General features: G+C 36.6%; 1 protein-coding gene across 1 annotated transcript in view; it reads right to left on the reverse strand.

Annotated features, from left to right (window-relative positions):
- Window positions 1–6,601: 6,601 nt before the first annotated feature.
- LOC100889872 overlaps window positions 6,602–14,529 on the reverse strand; it is a 32,296-nt gene continuing 24,368 nt past the window's right edge. Inside the window, exons 25-33 of the mRNA XM_030987882.1 lie at window positions 14,007–14,142; window positions 13,244–13,399; window positions 12,570–12,669; window positions 12,210–12,283; window positions 11,587–11,715; window positions 10,450–10,578; window positions 9,153–9,307; window positions 8,278–8,413; window positions 6,602–7,905 (exon numbers count right to left, since the gene is read on the reverse strand). Of these exons, the coding sequence (XP_030843742.1) occupies window positions 7,789–7,905; window positions 8,278–8,413; window positions 9,153–9,307; window positions 10,450–10,578; window positions 11,587–11,715; window positions 12,210–12,283; window positions 12,570–12,669; window positions 13,244–13,399; window positions 14,007–14,142 (1,132 nt within the window). The 3' untranslated portion in view covers window positions 6,602–7,788. The remainder of the gene's footprint in view (window positions 7,906–8,277; window positions 8,414–9,152; window positions 9,308–10,449; window positions 10,579–11,586; window positions 11,716–12,209; window positions 12,284–12,569; window positions 12,670–13,243; window positions 13,400–14,006; window positions 14,143–14,529) is intronic.

Consider the following 14,529-nt stretch of genomic DNA (forward strand, 5'->3'; position numbering starts at 1 on the left):
GAAGCGATAAAATGAATTCCCGAACTGGTGCCAATAACAACGGGAATCTGCAAAATGAAACGCTGATTATTTGTTCTGATATATCATTCTTTTATTAATCAAAGTGTCCATAACTGGTAAGACATTAATCTACACTTGCCACTCTTCACCCAGGTACTTGTTAACGGTAAGAAAGAATATCCTTGAATGCTGTGAGCATTGAATCCCGTAGTCTAGGTAAAACTGGGGTAATACTAAAGCGCCTTGGCCACCATGCGTGGTGGATATGTGCGCTATAAATATCTAACCAAATTGCCCACTGGTAAACCTTTCCTCGTCTAATGAACCAGCAGCAGCATAAACACGTAGCGAAGATATAAATTAAAAATTAAATCGCAGGCTTGCTATGCATTCTTAATCATATTCTTCTCCCGAAATCTCAAAAAAACGAAAGGCAAACTTTGAATATCTGAAGACTAAATTTTCCCTCGTCATTCTCCCAATAATGAAGTCAAGTGCCCGGCCGAACATACAAAAGAGACACAACTGATCCCTTTTCAATAGTGGGGTATCCAGACCTTGGCCTCGTGGGAGGGGGGATGGAAACCATATGTGATTATATGGTGCATGCTTTAATGCCTTGCTTGGCGTTTTTTTTTGGGGGGGGGGGATAGGATGAGCTCATAATCTGGACCCATTTTCCTTATTCTTCTTGCTCATCGTAAACGTTAAGCTTTATAACATCACTGCTGTTCGCTACTTTTTTATATATTTATTTATAAGGTGATTGCATTTTGTTTCCTTGTTAGACATCTGTCATTAGGCATATTGCTCTTTGCTAATTCTCCTTCACGTTGGCTAGTTTTTTTCAAGATAGATTACCTTTTGGACGTTGGCAAATGTGAGCCCGGTCATCGGTACAACTGAAGTCCTCCCACTGTCCTTGATGACCAGATCTTAGCAGTATGCACCTCCCTTGCCCTGGTGTTGAACGGAAGTTTGAATACCTTTTACAAAAGGAAATTATTTAATATAGATTAATAACTGTTATTATCTGTTTGACAAAAATAACACATTGATTTATATCAGTACTTACATTATTACTATTATTGTTTGTATTACCATTATCATAATTATTAGGCCTATTAATGTCATAATTATTATTATCGTTATCATCATTATCATTACCATAATTTTTTAAAAACATTTCTAACTATTATCACCATTTTGATTATTATTTTACTACTATTGTATTTTTTAAATATTTTCATTATCATATTTATTACAATCCTTCTTGTATCAGATTCAATATTCCACGCAGCAACCGAACACGCTTTCCCCAATCATTTGTACCCACCTCACGTTCAATCAAATTGTAAAAAGAGAATATAAACCAAAATTATCTACATAAACTAGTCTACACACCATTGTTTAAGTAACAGTAGTACAGGATTCTCGATTTGAAAGACATGAATAATACCAAAGATATCGTGCGAATGGGCAATAGAGGATGTAAAGTGTAAAGAAAAACAACACTAAATTATCATGATGATAATTATTACGGATAGAACAGGAAAACGGAGGAAGAGAAGATAAACATATAAGGTAGGGGTTACATACAATTTTAATGGGAAAACAAGTTTGAGAAGATGAACAACAATTATAAGCTGAGTTACGCCCCTTTTGTTATGTGAACAGATGCCATTGCTTTGTTCGTATTTTACTCGTCTCTGTTTTGATATTTTTTCTTGTTATCGCTGGTGGGAAGTATAATATAATATATAAATCATCAATTATCATTATATATTTGATTTTGTTTCTATCATTAAATACCTATCTGTGTATCATGCCAAAGACAGGAGACACACAGTATTAATAGGAATTCCAAAGCACCTTTATATATTTGAATTATCCTTATCTCAAATCTCAGAGAATAGCATTATGGTGCATCCAGTCATCATTGCACTATAATATCTAGGGCAAGTTTAACCTCTGCCTTCGAGGTAGTATCGTTTTCCATGCAGTGACTCCCTATTACAATTTCTTTGACAGTAATAAACTATATTCTTCTTCCTCATCCTTCGTCTTCTTCTTCTTCTACTATTTCATAGTAAATTCCATCCAAAAAGGTAGACCGAGAGGTGACACAAACCTAATAAATATGCCGTTAATATGTTCATATTGAAAGTAGAATCGAATTACCCCGATAGGCTTTTGTTTATCCACGTGTATTCACCGTCATCATCCAAGTCATTCAGGCCAATCCAGTAGTTCCATCCTCCATAATATTTCCGAGTAAACGTGTTCAGAAACGCCTTTCAAAATGGATGAACATGTAAGTGATTGAAATGGTCAGGCAAATAAACGTATTTTCATATACAATGACATTGAGTATAGCTGATCATGAGACACGTATACCATTAGGTAATTGCCTCATACTGTGCAACTCTTTGCTTTATGAAATGTGGGTTTGTAGTCAATGTCTTGAATTGTACCTCATATCGTAGGCCCGTATTATAAAACAATTACTTCTATAAATCAATGTCTGTATCTCGTGCATGAGTTATATGCATTGCACTCGGTAAAGTCTCAAGACGCATAATCAGGATAATGAACTCGACAAGTCTCGTGCATTATCCGAACATGCGTGCGCTATAAACGCACTTGTAGACATGAATTATTTGTATGTGACTTTCTGAAACAAAATACTGCTGATATTGTTGCTCCTGCTGTTCGTTGATGATGTTGTTCGTGTTATCACCATTATCATTTATCGTTACACTTTTAACTTTATCATTCTCAACTGTATCAATTTTGCGACTATTGTTATCAACATTATTTTCTTTTTAATTTTTGTTATGGGTTGTATCACGTATAGCTTCATTGTTGAAAATATTTCCATTTCACTATTGTCAGTAGTAGAAGATTCATTATCTTATCATCAACTATTGGACTATTCTAATTCTAATCTTATTGTTGAATGTGACCACACACAACATGGAATTAAATGAAAAGGCAATATCTAGAGTACAACCACTCACGTTTTGTTCGTTAGAAGTGATAACTGCTAGGTCTCCGCCTAATGATCGACAATATGCCATAGCATCACTGTATGGTCTACCAGGCTGGTGTACGAGAAGATACTGGTTGTTACCAAATTCCAACCAATCAGGCGTGTTGCATATCTGAGCACTTCCTGCATCGAAAAAAATGATGCAGTAAAACTTAGGTGAAAATTGTTGTGGCTGTATATTGTATATGAAAATTAAATTATATACTCTGCATCGAATGAAGAAAAAAGGACATTTTGATAAAAAGTAATTTTAGCCCACAAGATCGCAAGAGCCAGTAATCAACTAAACATTGTTGGCAATTTCTTTCTTTTTTTCTTCAATCTGTATTAAGTGTTGTTTATAAAAAACAATAAAATAGGTGTTCAGGGACGAATCCAGAATTTATGTAAAGGTTAGGAAAAACACTAATTAGAGAAACAATGTATAAAAGGGTTTTCACATTTTTGATGTGCATTTTGAAGAAAAAGTCCGTGATAAAGGGGTAATCACTATTTTCAGGTGCATATTTGTAAAGGGGTGGACACACTGTCCCCAATCCCTTATATAGACAGGGCATGCAATTGCTACAAAAAAAAACATTACCCAACCTATTCTGATCAACAGATTATGCTCAATTGTGAACCATAGACAAGAGGTTGTAAAAACTGTTGGTCCCTGCCTTTCTATTAAAGGCAGGCTTTACTACATCAGCCAGAAGGGATTAGACCGCCAAGCGAGCCAGCGAGGTCACTGTGACAGGTGCCTATCTCATTAACTTAGCTCTCATTTAACATAAGAAAAAGAGGATCATGGGGGACCAACAGGCACCGATTGGGGAAGTTTTCTATATAGAGGGAGCAAGTAGCTACAAGTAGGACAGTGTGCCTTTAATTTAAAACTTAATAACGGACACACACACACACACACACACACGCCCAAGCACACATACACACACATACTTCTGATAGGCCTATCGCTCATTCTATTCTTTGTATTTTTCATGTTACACCATTTGTAAATAACATTGTTAACGAAACGCTTTGTATTTTATAGATTTATGTCAGTGAAATTTTGTTTGGAGTATTCCTACCTTGTCCTGTAACTAGAAACAGAAGTGATATGACTACCCATAGTGTTGAAGTGAGAAGTGACTTCAGAAAATGAACTTTCGAGTATAAACCCATCATAGCTCCTGATACCAATCCTTGCACTGCCTGAAGATGACGATACAGATTATTCTTCTACAAACTCCAGCAGGGTTGAATACATTCCATAGCTTGATGAAGTCAGTCGAAGAACAGTCTTGTAGGTTGCTGCACAAATGTGTATATTCCCAGCTCATCAACTTGTTATGTATTAGCCATAAGTGAAGTATGATATATGTGTAAAGTGCATTTTAGCCAGAATTTAGTTCCCTGTTTACTTCCTCAAACTTACACCACACATGTACATGACTCTAGAACGAGCAATCTATGGCTGTTTATCGATGGATGTCCGGTCCTTAGAAACGGTTTATTTTGCCAACGAATATTAGTTATTTGTTTTGTTGCATGCACTGTGTTTCTGCACAAGGTCATAATATTGTACAAACATGGGCATAAATGCTTTGATAAGTAATTGCGGTATCATTTGAAACAAACCAATGTTATTGGGAACAAGGTGAATGCTTGACGCTATAAAATTAACATCAGTAAAAAGTGTTTTATACTTCCAAGCAAATAATAACTCACTCTGATAAACAATATTTGTTTATTCAAGGACAATTGGTATTGTCGACAGGCGTTAATTTTGTTTTTGTATGTGAATTATTTATCATTAAAGGGGAATCCTACCCAAATATTTCGTTGGTTTTATATGTGGCCAGTAGAAGGTGAGTCAAAAATGTAAATATACTTCTTCATATGTAGTGATTTTATATATTTTTTCTTTTTTAATTGTTTGATAGAGAGATGAAGGACATGTAACAAAAGTGGAATTGTAATTTTCATACTTCATTAACATGTTCAATCATAAAGATATTATGACAATATAACAACAACTTCACACAACGAAATTGCCATATTTCGTATAAGAAACTGTTTATTGTTATACACTTCTGACTATAAGAACAAATTATCGTTTCATGAATCTATCAACCGAAACATCCATATTTATTTGTTTCCACACATCTTGTCTGTGTTGCAACTACCGAATAATGTTTCTTGTAAATGGAGTAATCCAACTTGATAAAGTAACATGAAACATATTTTATTCATTTTAAAAGAATAAAGTATGTACGCACGCATATCGGCCAATGGAAAAACGAATTCTCTCCTTAGCTAAATCAGCTACTAAGAAACTGGACCACAATCACATTTAACCAAAAGATTCCATATATAGACATATACATTAAAGATCAGTAATATCATCCATTTTCAAATTACCTTGGATGAATTATACGTAGAATGATTTATTATATCAAGAGTAGTATCTCATATCTCTGAAAATATAGCTTTAAAATGGAAAAGAGAATTGATTTACTCTATATTTTACATAAATCATTAATATATGGTTTGACAATGGCCAAGGTGATGAAATGCCCAGGTAATATGACGATGTTTTTGTTAAAATTGTGATACAATGTTGTACCTTGTTGCTAAAGAAGTAATTGGTTATATATTCAAGTAAGTTCATGCCTTTGTTTATCACAGTAGAAAATTATATTTTATGTATGAAGCAGAGTCATATTAATTCTGCAAGATTAGAAATAAGAACGTGTTCCATGAAAGATCGTCATGAATGAGGACAAGGTGAATACTTTCCCAACTGACATCGTTTTCAAGTTTGCTCTATCGCTATTCTCACCAATGAAAGGATTAATTTAGCTGTAATGTTATCATAATGATTATTATATTCTTCTCCCGCAAGACCCGACCTAAACTGGGCATAGACGTATATCATCAATAGTGATCTGTCAGTTTATGACAGGTTCAGTGGCCCATTCAAAATTCTATATCAAGTGTCTCTCCAAGTTTCTCTCCAAGTTCCTCGGTCTTGAGCCAACCGTTTCATCGTTTCATACCCTGTTGCTCCACATTGTGTGATAACGTACAGCAGTTGCGTTTAACACCTTATGTCAGGATCCACAAAATGCGTAGATTTGGAACACATAGGCTCGTATCCTGCTCGAATTCAAACCCATGCTTGGGTTTAACAAAGGAATTTAGCCCGAGGTCTAAGGTTTCCTTTTCTTAAACTTGATCTTCTACTCCAGGTCACCTATTATCTGTAATAATTGATTAGATGGCAAACTATTATGTTCATACGGGAAACACATAAGGCATACAACGTACTTTCATAATTATGACGACCATTACTTTCTTAAGTGCATAACCAAAGATTTTCAAGTGTCTTCATTCGACTTAAAATTCGTCATGAATTTAACTTGAATAGTTTTATAATCATATTTGAATTACTGTTAATAATTTGAACCTAATAACATTTCTATAAACATGATTTTAAAAAATCTCAATACTTAATACAAATATTACACGGTACATATAAAAACAATGAAAATCTCTGATTACATGACGATTTATGAACATAATGTTTTTTTTTATCTAATCTTAAATTGAACAAAAATAAACAGCTCCATAAACAATATTCAGAATGATACAAAAACATTTCTGGAATTGCATGGGAATGACAAGAACAGAATTTATCGTTTATTTTCCTGTTTTAAATATTGATAATTTGTTCATTCAACATAAATACAGATATAACAAAAGATAATATCTCTACACGAAGTTCAAAGAATGATGAATATACAAAGCATAAATGAATAATTGAAGGACAAAATGCAACTACATTTCAATGAAATATACATTTATTATACAAACAGGCAACGAGCACATCAGCACGAAAACCAGCTGCATGCATCAGCATATCAAAGGTCGCAGAAAACGAGAATTTTATATGAGGCTATCAAATAACCCGATATTGCCAAAGTAGAGTTGATTTATTAAGAACAAATATTGACACTTATCGACACTTATTGACACTTATGCACACTTATTGACACTTATTGACACTTATTGACACTTATGCCTTTTTATGGACACTTATGGACACTTATTGACCAACAAAAACAAAACATATACCTTTCTCACTGAAAAAAGGAATCGTCCCAACTACACACTTTGTAAACCACAGATTTTACTTTTTTTGTGTATTTCAAGGATTTATTAACATGATTGGAAAAAAACCTTAGAAAGATCATAATATAGGCATGGCGGATTTAGGGGGCAAAGGAGAGAAAAAAAAGCATAATCTTGAGTTCATATCTATTTCACAATTATTTTTCACCAGTTCGCGAGTACATTTTTATTCAATTCTTTATTTCTGAGATATGTACAGGGTGGCACATATCACCAATTTGGTGGTCTTCCGTGAGGCCTTGTTTGGTAAGAATAAAACAGCAGCAAAAACAAAATATATAGATAAATACACAAGCATATTAACAGTTATAATACAAACTATTTGGTATCCTCATGAAAAACCTGATCATTCTCGTATTTTTACTGCTGGTATTTGACAACTTCATAAACAGCATCCCTTTGTGCGTTATCTCCCTCAGCTGCAGGAGGCGCTACGTCCACAATAAAGTCTCTTTCAGCTAGGTTTCCATGAGAGATTCCCTCATCGGCGCCATCTTGGATTTGCTCGATTTCGTACACGCTCTCGCCCGCTGGAGCCAGGGGGGGGGGGGGGGGCAGATCTAGCTAGAGTCGACGCTCCCATAGGTATGTTCGTCTTCGATCGGGACTGACAGTATTTCGTACTCGTCGGCAGACAGATACTCTTTAATCAACTCGTAGATGAATGCAAATTCTTCCTACATTAAACAAGATGAAAGTGAAAATGTGTGAAAATCACACCATTTTGTCGTAATAAATCGCACAGGCCTAATTTTACTTCATATTATAAGCTATCATATCATGTCATATGTATCACATTGTATGATATCATGGCAATGATTATGACAACATAGTCATACTTGCATATTGGGCATATACCAATTATGCATGTGACACAAACCCTTGACAACCGCAGTAGTAGACAATTCTACCAGAAGGACCTGAGGACACACATTTTTGTTCGCTTTTGGTTAATCTTTCTGCTTAATATCGGTAGATCCGTTCCGACCCTCCCCCCCCCCCCCCCGCCCCCACACACACAGCAATATGATCTGGTGATCTGCTAATACCTCGGTTTCTACGAAGTGCATCCTCTCATTTCGCAGCATCTTGACCGTTTGGAAGACATCAACAGCGTCCTCTTCGTTTATCTGTGCGATGCACTCAAGCATGGTACAGAATACACCTGTTCGACCCACTCCGTTCCTATGTATTGAAAGAGAAAAAAATAAGACTAAATATTATCGCAAAGACTTTAACAAAATGGAAACAATCACTATGAACATGACGGACAAAGAAAGCGGACAAAATATACAGTTCCTCAGGTAACAAAGGAACATCCCTTCACTGCTATTATGTAAAACTGTGTAGAACAGGTGAATATGCATGTGACACCTGTTTTAAAACACATTTTAACATAATAGCAGTGAAGGGATGTCCCTTTGTCGACCTGAGGAACTGTATATTTTTGTCCGCTTTCTTTGTCCGTCATGTTCATAGTGAATATCATTATCGTCACGCTTTAAATGGGCGTAAATGGCAATGACATAATATGCAGTCTGAAGAGAAAACCAGATTAATATTGAAACTTTTCTTCTGTTAACTTCATGAAAGTCTTTGTGATCATGTTAAGAGAATGGGATGACGCGTTAACTGACCACGAGGCAAAGAAGTGGAGAAAGGTCTTACAGTGGAAAACATCCCGTCCCTCAGATAGGACGTTAAATGGAGGACCCGTGTGGATGTAAGTAACACACCTGTACGAACTACTATGTTCGTACTTTAACAAAATACAACTATTCAATAGACCGGCATCATTGTTAGAAAAGGGTGGGTTCTGGTATAAAGGTTAAAAAAGAAATTGGGAAACTCCCCATTGTAGAAGAAAGACATCGAAGAAATGTATACTAAACAGTAATGTTTATACTAATGGTTCTTAACTTACAGGCAGTGAACCAGGACAGGAAACCCCTCTGCAACTCCACTAAAACTGTCCTCCACTTCTGTCATAAGATTCAGAAGATAAGGCGCGCGGTCCCTTCGTTCCTCTGCCTTAGTAGGCCAGTAGATGAACTGATACTGCTTTACAACATGGCGAGCCTTGTATAAGAAATAATGATCCTAGTAATAACGTCTTTGTATACGTATTCAACATGGTATTTTGTACTTCAATGTTTTAATCTGTACGAAGTTAATCCAGTCCGGGGTCCTACTTATACTCTATTTCTGTCTTGTTATGATATATTCATTGCACTTTGTTTAATGATCAGGGCCTTTCAACCATGGATAGGCCCGGTCGCGTTATTTTTATCGGCGGCACAGATTGGGGTTAGGTGCGTGTTGAGCCTATGGGACAGTTTAGGGTTAGGGTTAGGGTTAGGGTTAAAGCCCCAATCTGTGCCGCAGAAAAAAATGACGCGGCCCGGTCGGGGGTCCGTATGCTTTGCTTTGCAGCCCAACTTTTTAGTTTGCCCCCGTTCGGTGTGGCAATTGATATGCCGATCGGTTAGCAGTACTGTATTGTTTGTTTACTTTTTACTTGGCGGTATTCACGATCCATGAACAACTGGTAAATGAAATAGAATGCTTATTATTTTCATCATGTTTTATCTGTCTGAGCTTTTTCTAGATTTTCGTTATCATTATCATTATTAAATTCAGCATTTTCTCTCTTACGGTGGGGGCGGGGTTACTGACTTTAGCGCCATGATTTCACCGCCTCTTCTTATCTCGAGCATCCTCCTCATTATTAACAACCACTCTGCTTTATTTTTTCACCAGACCTTTCCATTTCATATTCGGTCTTCTTTTTCCTCTTATGCCGTCCACTTCCTGATCCAGGTTCATCATCTCCCTTCCCTAACACATGACTCATCCATCTCAATTCACTTCTCTTTACCACTTCCACCGCAGTTTGTTCCAGACCCAACCTTTCCATGAGCTCACTTGTGTTCTTTCACACCACGAATCTTCCGTATCATGATTATTTATGTTCTTAATCGTGTTTATGTTATCGCTGTTCTACTATAAGTCTTATATATCTTGCCTTTTATTCTCATCGTAAACCTTCTTACAGTTATAATTGAGGCCAGATTATTAATATTTTTACCAAATTGAACTGTTGTCAATTGAAATGCATTGCAAGTTGTGAACAAAAATGAATACATTCATATTAAGGAATGTTTCAATTTATGAGTTTACTTTACGTTTACAACAATGGGGGGGGGGGGGGGAATATTTACCTTTGGGTTGTTCTGAGTAACCTCTATCTCTCTCTCGATGAATCCTCTTCTCTCTGAGACAGACAGCGTGGTGACAGAGACAGATCCGAAGGTTGTTACACCCTTGTCAGACCAGTATCGTGCACAGCTCTATGAAGGAGTTAAGAAAACACATCGATCACGACAAATTAGGATTGAGGTGTGGCCTTAGGCTAATAAATATACTTTAAAAATATCAAACCTTTTCTTCAATTATAATGATTTCTCTCTCGGAAGTTCTACCACGGCAAGTCCACACTAGAGCCATATTGTTAGTTCTTTCTCCAGCTCTCTCTATCTTGAGCCTTCCTTATCATTTCATATGTTTTGTAAGCTATTTATAAGTCTGACATCTCACCAATATATGCCACTTTTGAGCACTTGTACAAATGACAAACATATCCATAGATCTTTTTCAAGTGGAGACGTCCCACTTTGTGCATTTCAAAATAATTACTTTCAAAGTGATGATGGTGCCCCATGAATACCTTCTGTTTGTCCTCTTAAAAGACTACTTTCACCTGTACATTATAGAATGTGCCGTCGGCACATATTAAGTAAATACATTTTAATGAACCCGTTTTCAACAGTTATCTTGAACGGTTTTACAGTTTTTTTTTTAGAATGACCTTTATCTGTCCATACGGAAAAAGTGTATCCAAAGTGTCTTATTCTTAGTCTATCCCCCGTTTATTATCGATCTTCCCTTCCTAGATGTCTATAAATATCTCCCGTAAGATATTTCACATTATGTTTTAATTCAGTGTCTCTTCTCCCGTCTCCAGTATGGAGGTAAAATGAAACTTGGTGGAGGTGTCATGTAAGACATTGATGCACATTAGCCACTCTCCACCACCAGGTGTCAATTTAGTACCTGGCATTAGTGTTGGGGTGTAAGAATCGGCCCTCTGGAGTAACAGCACAGAATTATTATTATCCTTATTGTCATTATTGCTGTCATTATTATTATTATCATGATGATTATTATTATCATTATTACGTTTGTTGTTGTTATTTTCACTATCATTACTGTCTTTATTTTTATCATTATAATTAGTAGTAGAAATATTGGTACTATAATCATTGTGAACAAATCTCGTATTATTCCACATTTCTTACCTCGTTACTTTTATCATCATCGTTGAGCATGACGATGATGGAGGGATGGTAGTCGATGACCATGGCCCAGAAATCAGCTACGGTGTTCGGCATCGGCATCTGCGTGGTGATGAACCTGTGTCGAATACCCTGTACGAACGACGACAAAACCAAACCAGTTGGTATGCATTGGTAATGAATAAATAAGAAGAGAGTTACTGTAGAATGACCTAAACAAATTGTGTAAACACTTTAAAACACACACCAACACACGCTCCCACTTTCTCTCAAAGAAACACACGCACCTCAAACATATATGTCATCTGATATTCTATATGTTACCATTGTAAATTATCACATCGTAATTTCGATGTGTCGTACGTACCCTTCAACAAACAAAATTATAGTAATTCTGCAAAGAATTGCCAGAATTCACGAAGTTGGTTTATCTGAACCCCTGAATTAAATCGCGTTGTTCATTACGAACCAACGGGCAATAGACGTGTTTTGGGGAAGTTTAAATAAAGTTTAAAACTGTAGATTAAATTTAAAATCATTTGTTGATTTTAACCAAAGTGTATACCAATCGTTGTATGTAGAATATTTAGTCTAGACCTCCGACGCGGTGCTATTGGTAGACTAACCTTCACGAAGCTCGCGTTGACGAAGTCCGAATCTGAAGAGCCCCTAGACTGAAGGATGACTCGGTTCCTGTCCACTGGTTGTTTGTTTGTTGATATATTGGAAATAAAGGTGGAAAATTAATAAAACAATATGGAATTAACCCTTTATTTACCATGAGTGCTGTTCGGCACAAGAGGATTAATTTAACATAAATATATTAACACCCCCGCCCCCCTCTAGTGAAGATCACCCCCATCTCTAAAATTGCATGTAATTATACCATGTTTGGATTCCTGAACAAGTGAAGACCTTTTATAAGTTATAAAGCATCGAATGGGTGAAATTTAAACGCTACATGAACAATTACAATGTTTGTTTACTTGGAAGGCTGTTGGTGTAACGGCTCTTCGAACGATTTTCTGTCTTCGTAGCAGTTCTGATCAACGAGGCTGGAGGATCAGGACAAACGACCATCATGTTCTACAAAGCACAAAATGGAGATAGATATTAACATAAAGGTTTGCCATGGCGACCTGAACTTGGCTCCTTTAAATTACTTTGTTCAAGGCTTTATCTCGTTGGGGATATAGGATAAGTTTGCAGTTGGGTTTTAACTATGTTAGGTTTAGGGATTGGGCTGTACAGGTGTGGTTCAGTGTCGGGTCCAATATTGGAGTTAATAGTTTGCTACAGAATGACCATGGACAACTGCATTGGTATTACAATTCTACCTATGGATACAAGTGTCAGTGCAACTTCTGTCAGGTTGTAAAGAAAATAGTGTTTTTGAGGTATCCAAAATCCCCTTAACTCAATAAAACAAAAACACTTCACCGGGTATACCGATTCTTGAGCATACTTAACCCAGCCTTCCCGATTGCTTCAGAGATATTCTGTCACTATAACCTTGATCGGAGATGAACTTTGTATCTTACATATTTCTTTTACCTGGAATAGAATATTAACAAGCTTAATTTGCATTCAAGCAGAACTGCGGATTCTTGGGAATTTGGGCCGTTAAAATAGCCTTCACCGGGGAAAGAGTACATTTTACCTCAAACTGTATAGACAATAGTGTGCATCTTCTTTTGCTGTTTCTAGGAACTTCTTGAAGATTCATCAGGGTGGAGTCGAAGTGGGAAGCCTGGATCCTGGTATCTTCGGAGAACAAAGCTTCGAGCACGGCCACGTACACAAATGTATATTGCTCCTTTAATTTAAAAAAATATATACAGTATGACGAGATGTGCTTGAATATGTAAATAATGGGGGGGGGGGTGTCATATGGAAGCAAACCATCACAGATGGATCCACCCAAGGGGATATTCATGGCGCCTGCATGTTAGTTTTATTACACTGATTATAGCCCAGCTGCCCTCAGACGCTCAAAGCTTTAAAGACCGTCAATACTACTGGGCCAGAAGGGATTAGCCCACACAGCGAAGTCACTGACAAGCGGCTATCTCATTAACTCTGCTCTCAACTAACATAAGAAAAAGAGGATCAAGGGGGACCAACAGGCACCGATTTCTATGTAGAGGGAACAAGTAGCTACAAATAGGACAGTGGAGCTTTAAACGAATGGGTTTCTGCCAGGTATCCATTTATGACACAAGTGTTGAGATTTCCAAATGTAGAATTAATACACTAGAACAGCGGGGTCGCGATGGAATTGGAACCAAGACCCATATGATTCCAAGTTTGGTTATGTATCCACAAGACCACGACACCTCTATCATAACTCATATCTATATGTGACTTGTAACATATATCCCTGTAGAAATAAGAAAGTAAAATTTTAGTACGTTATATTCTACCTTTGTTTGCACCATGTAAGGTCGGTTTTGTCTCATCTTTGACACATAACCGAAGATATCGACCTCCTTGGTTCTCTTCGCTTCAGCTACGACACTGTCTATACTCAACAGTACACCCGTCCGTCCAACGCCAGCACTGAAGGGACAAATGGTGGACGAAAACAGCACAATAAAATGTCAATAGAACGAAAATAGACTTCCGGTAAAAATGAAAAGTAATGTTTGAGAGATATCTCATTTATTAAACAATGATAGCAATATTTCGTTCTTGGATAGCACAAATCATATCATGAGTATCATAGTAATAAAATCGCCCTGAAAGGTTTGCCCTCGTACGCTTTTTGTTCTAAATATGACGAGCAAATAACTGCAAAGTTTTATCAAAGCTTTCATTCCCCATGCACGTTTAGTACAATGTGCTCATTTATGTGTGCAGTCTTTGAGGTGGCTTTCATTAATGAGTCATTTTCTTTTCACTTTTATCATTTCAAAACGTTACAGAATGTACATCAATTTATAATGT

Source organism: Strongylocentrotus purpuratus, unplaced genomic scaffold, assembly GCF_000002235.5.
Source record: "Strongylocentrotus purpuratus isolate Spur 01 unplaced genomic scaffold, Spur_5.0 spur5_scaffold_17, whole genome shotgun sequence".
Taxonomy (NCBI): Eukaryota; Metazoa; Echinodermata; class Echinoidea; order Camarodonta; family Strongylocentrotidae; genus Strongylocentrotus; species Strongylocentrotus purpuratus.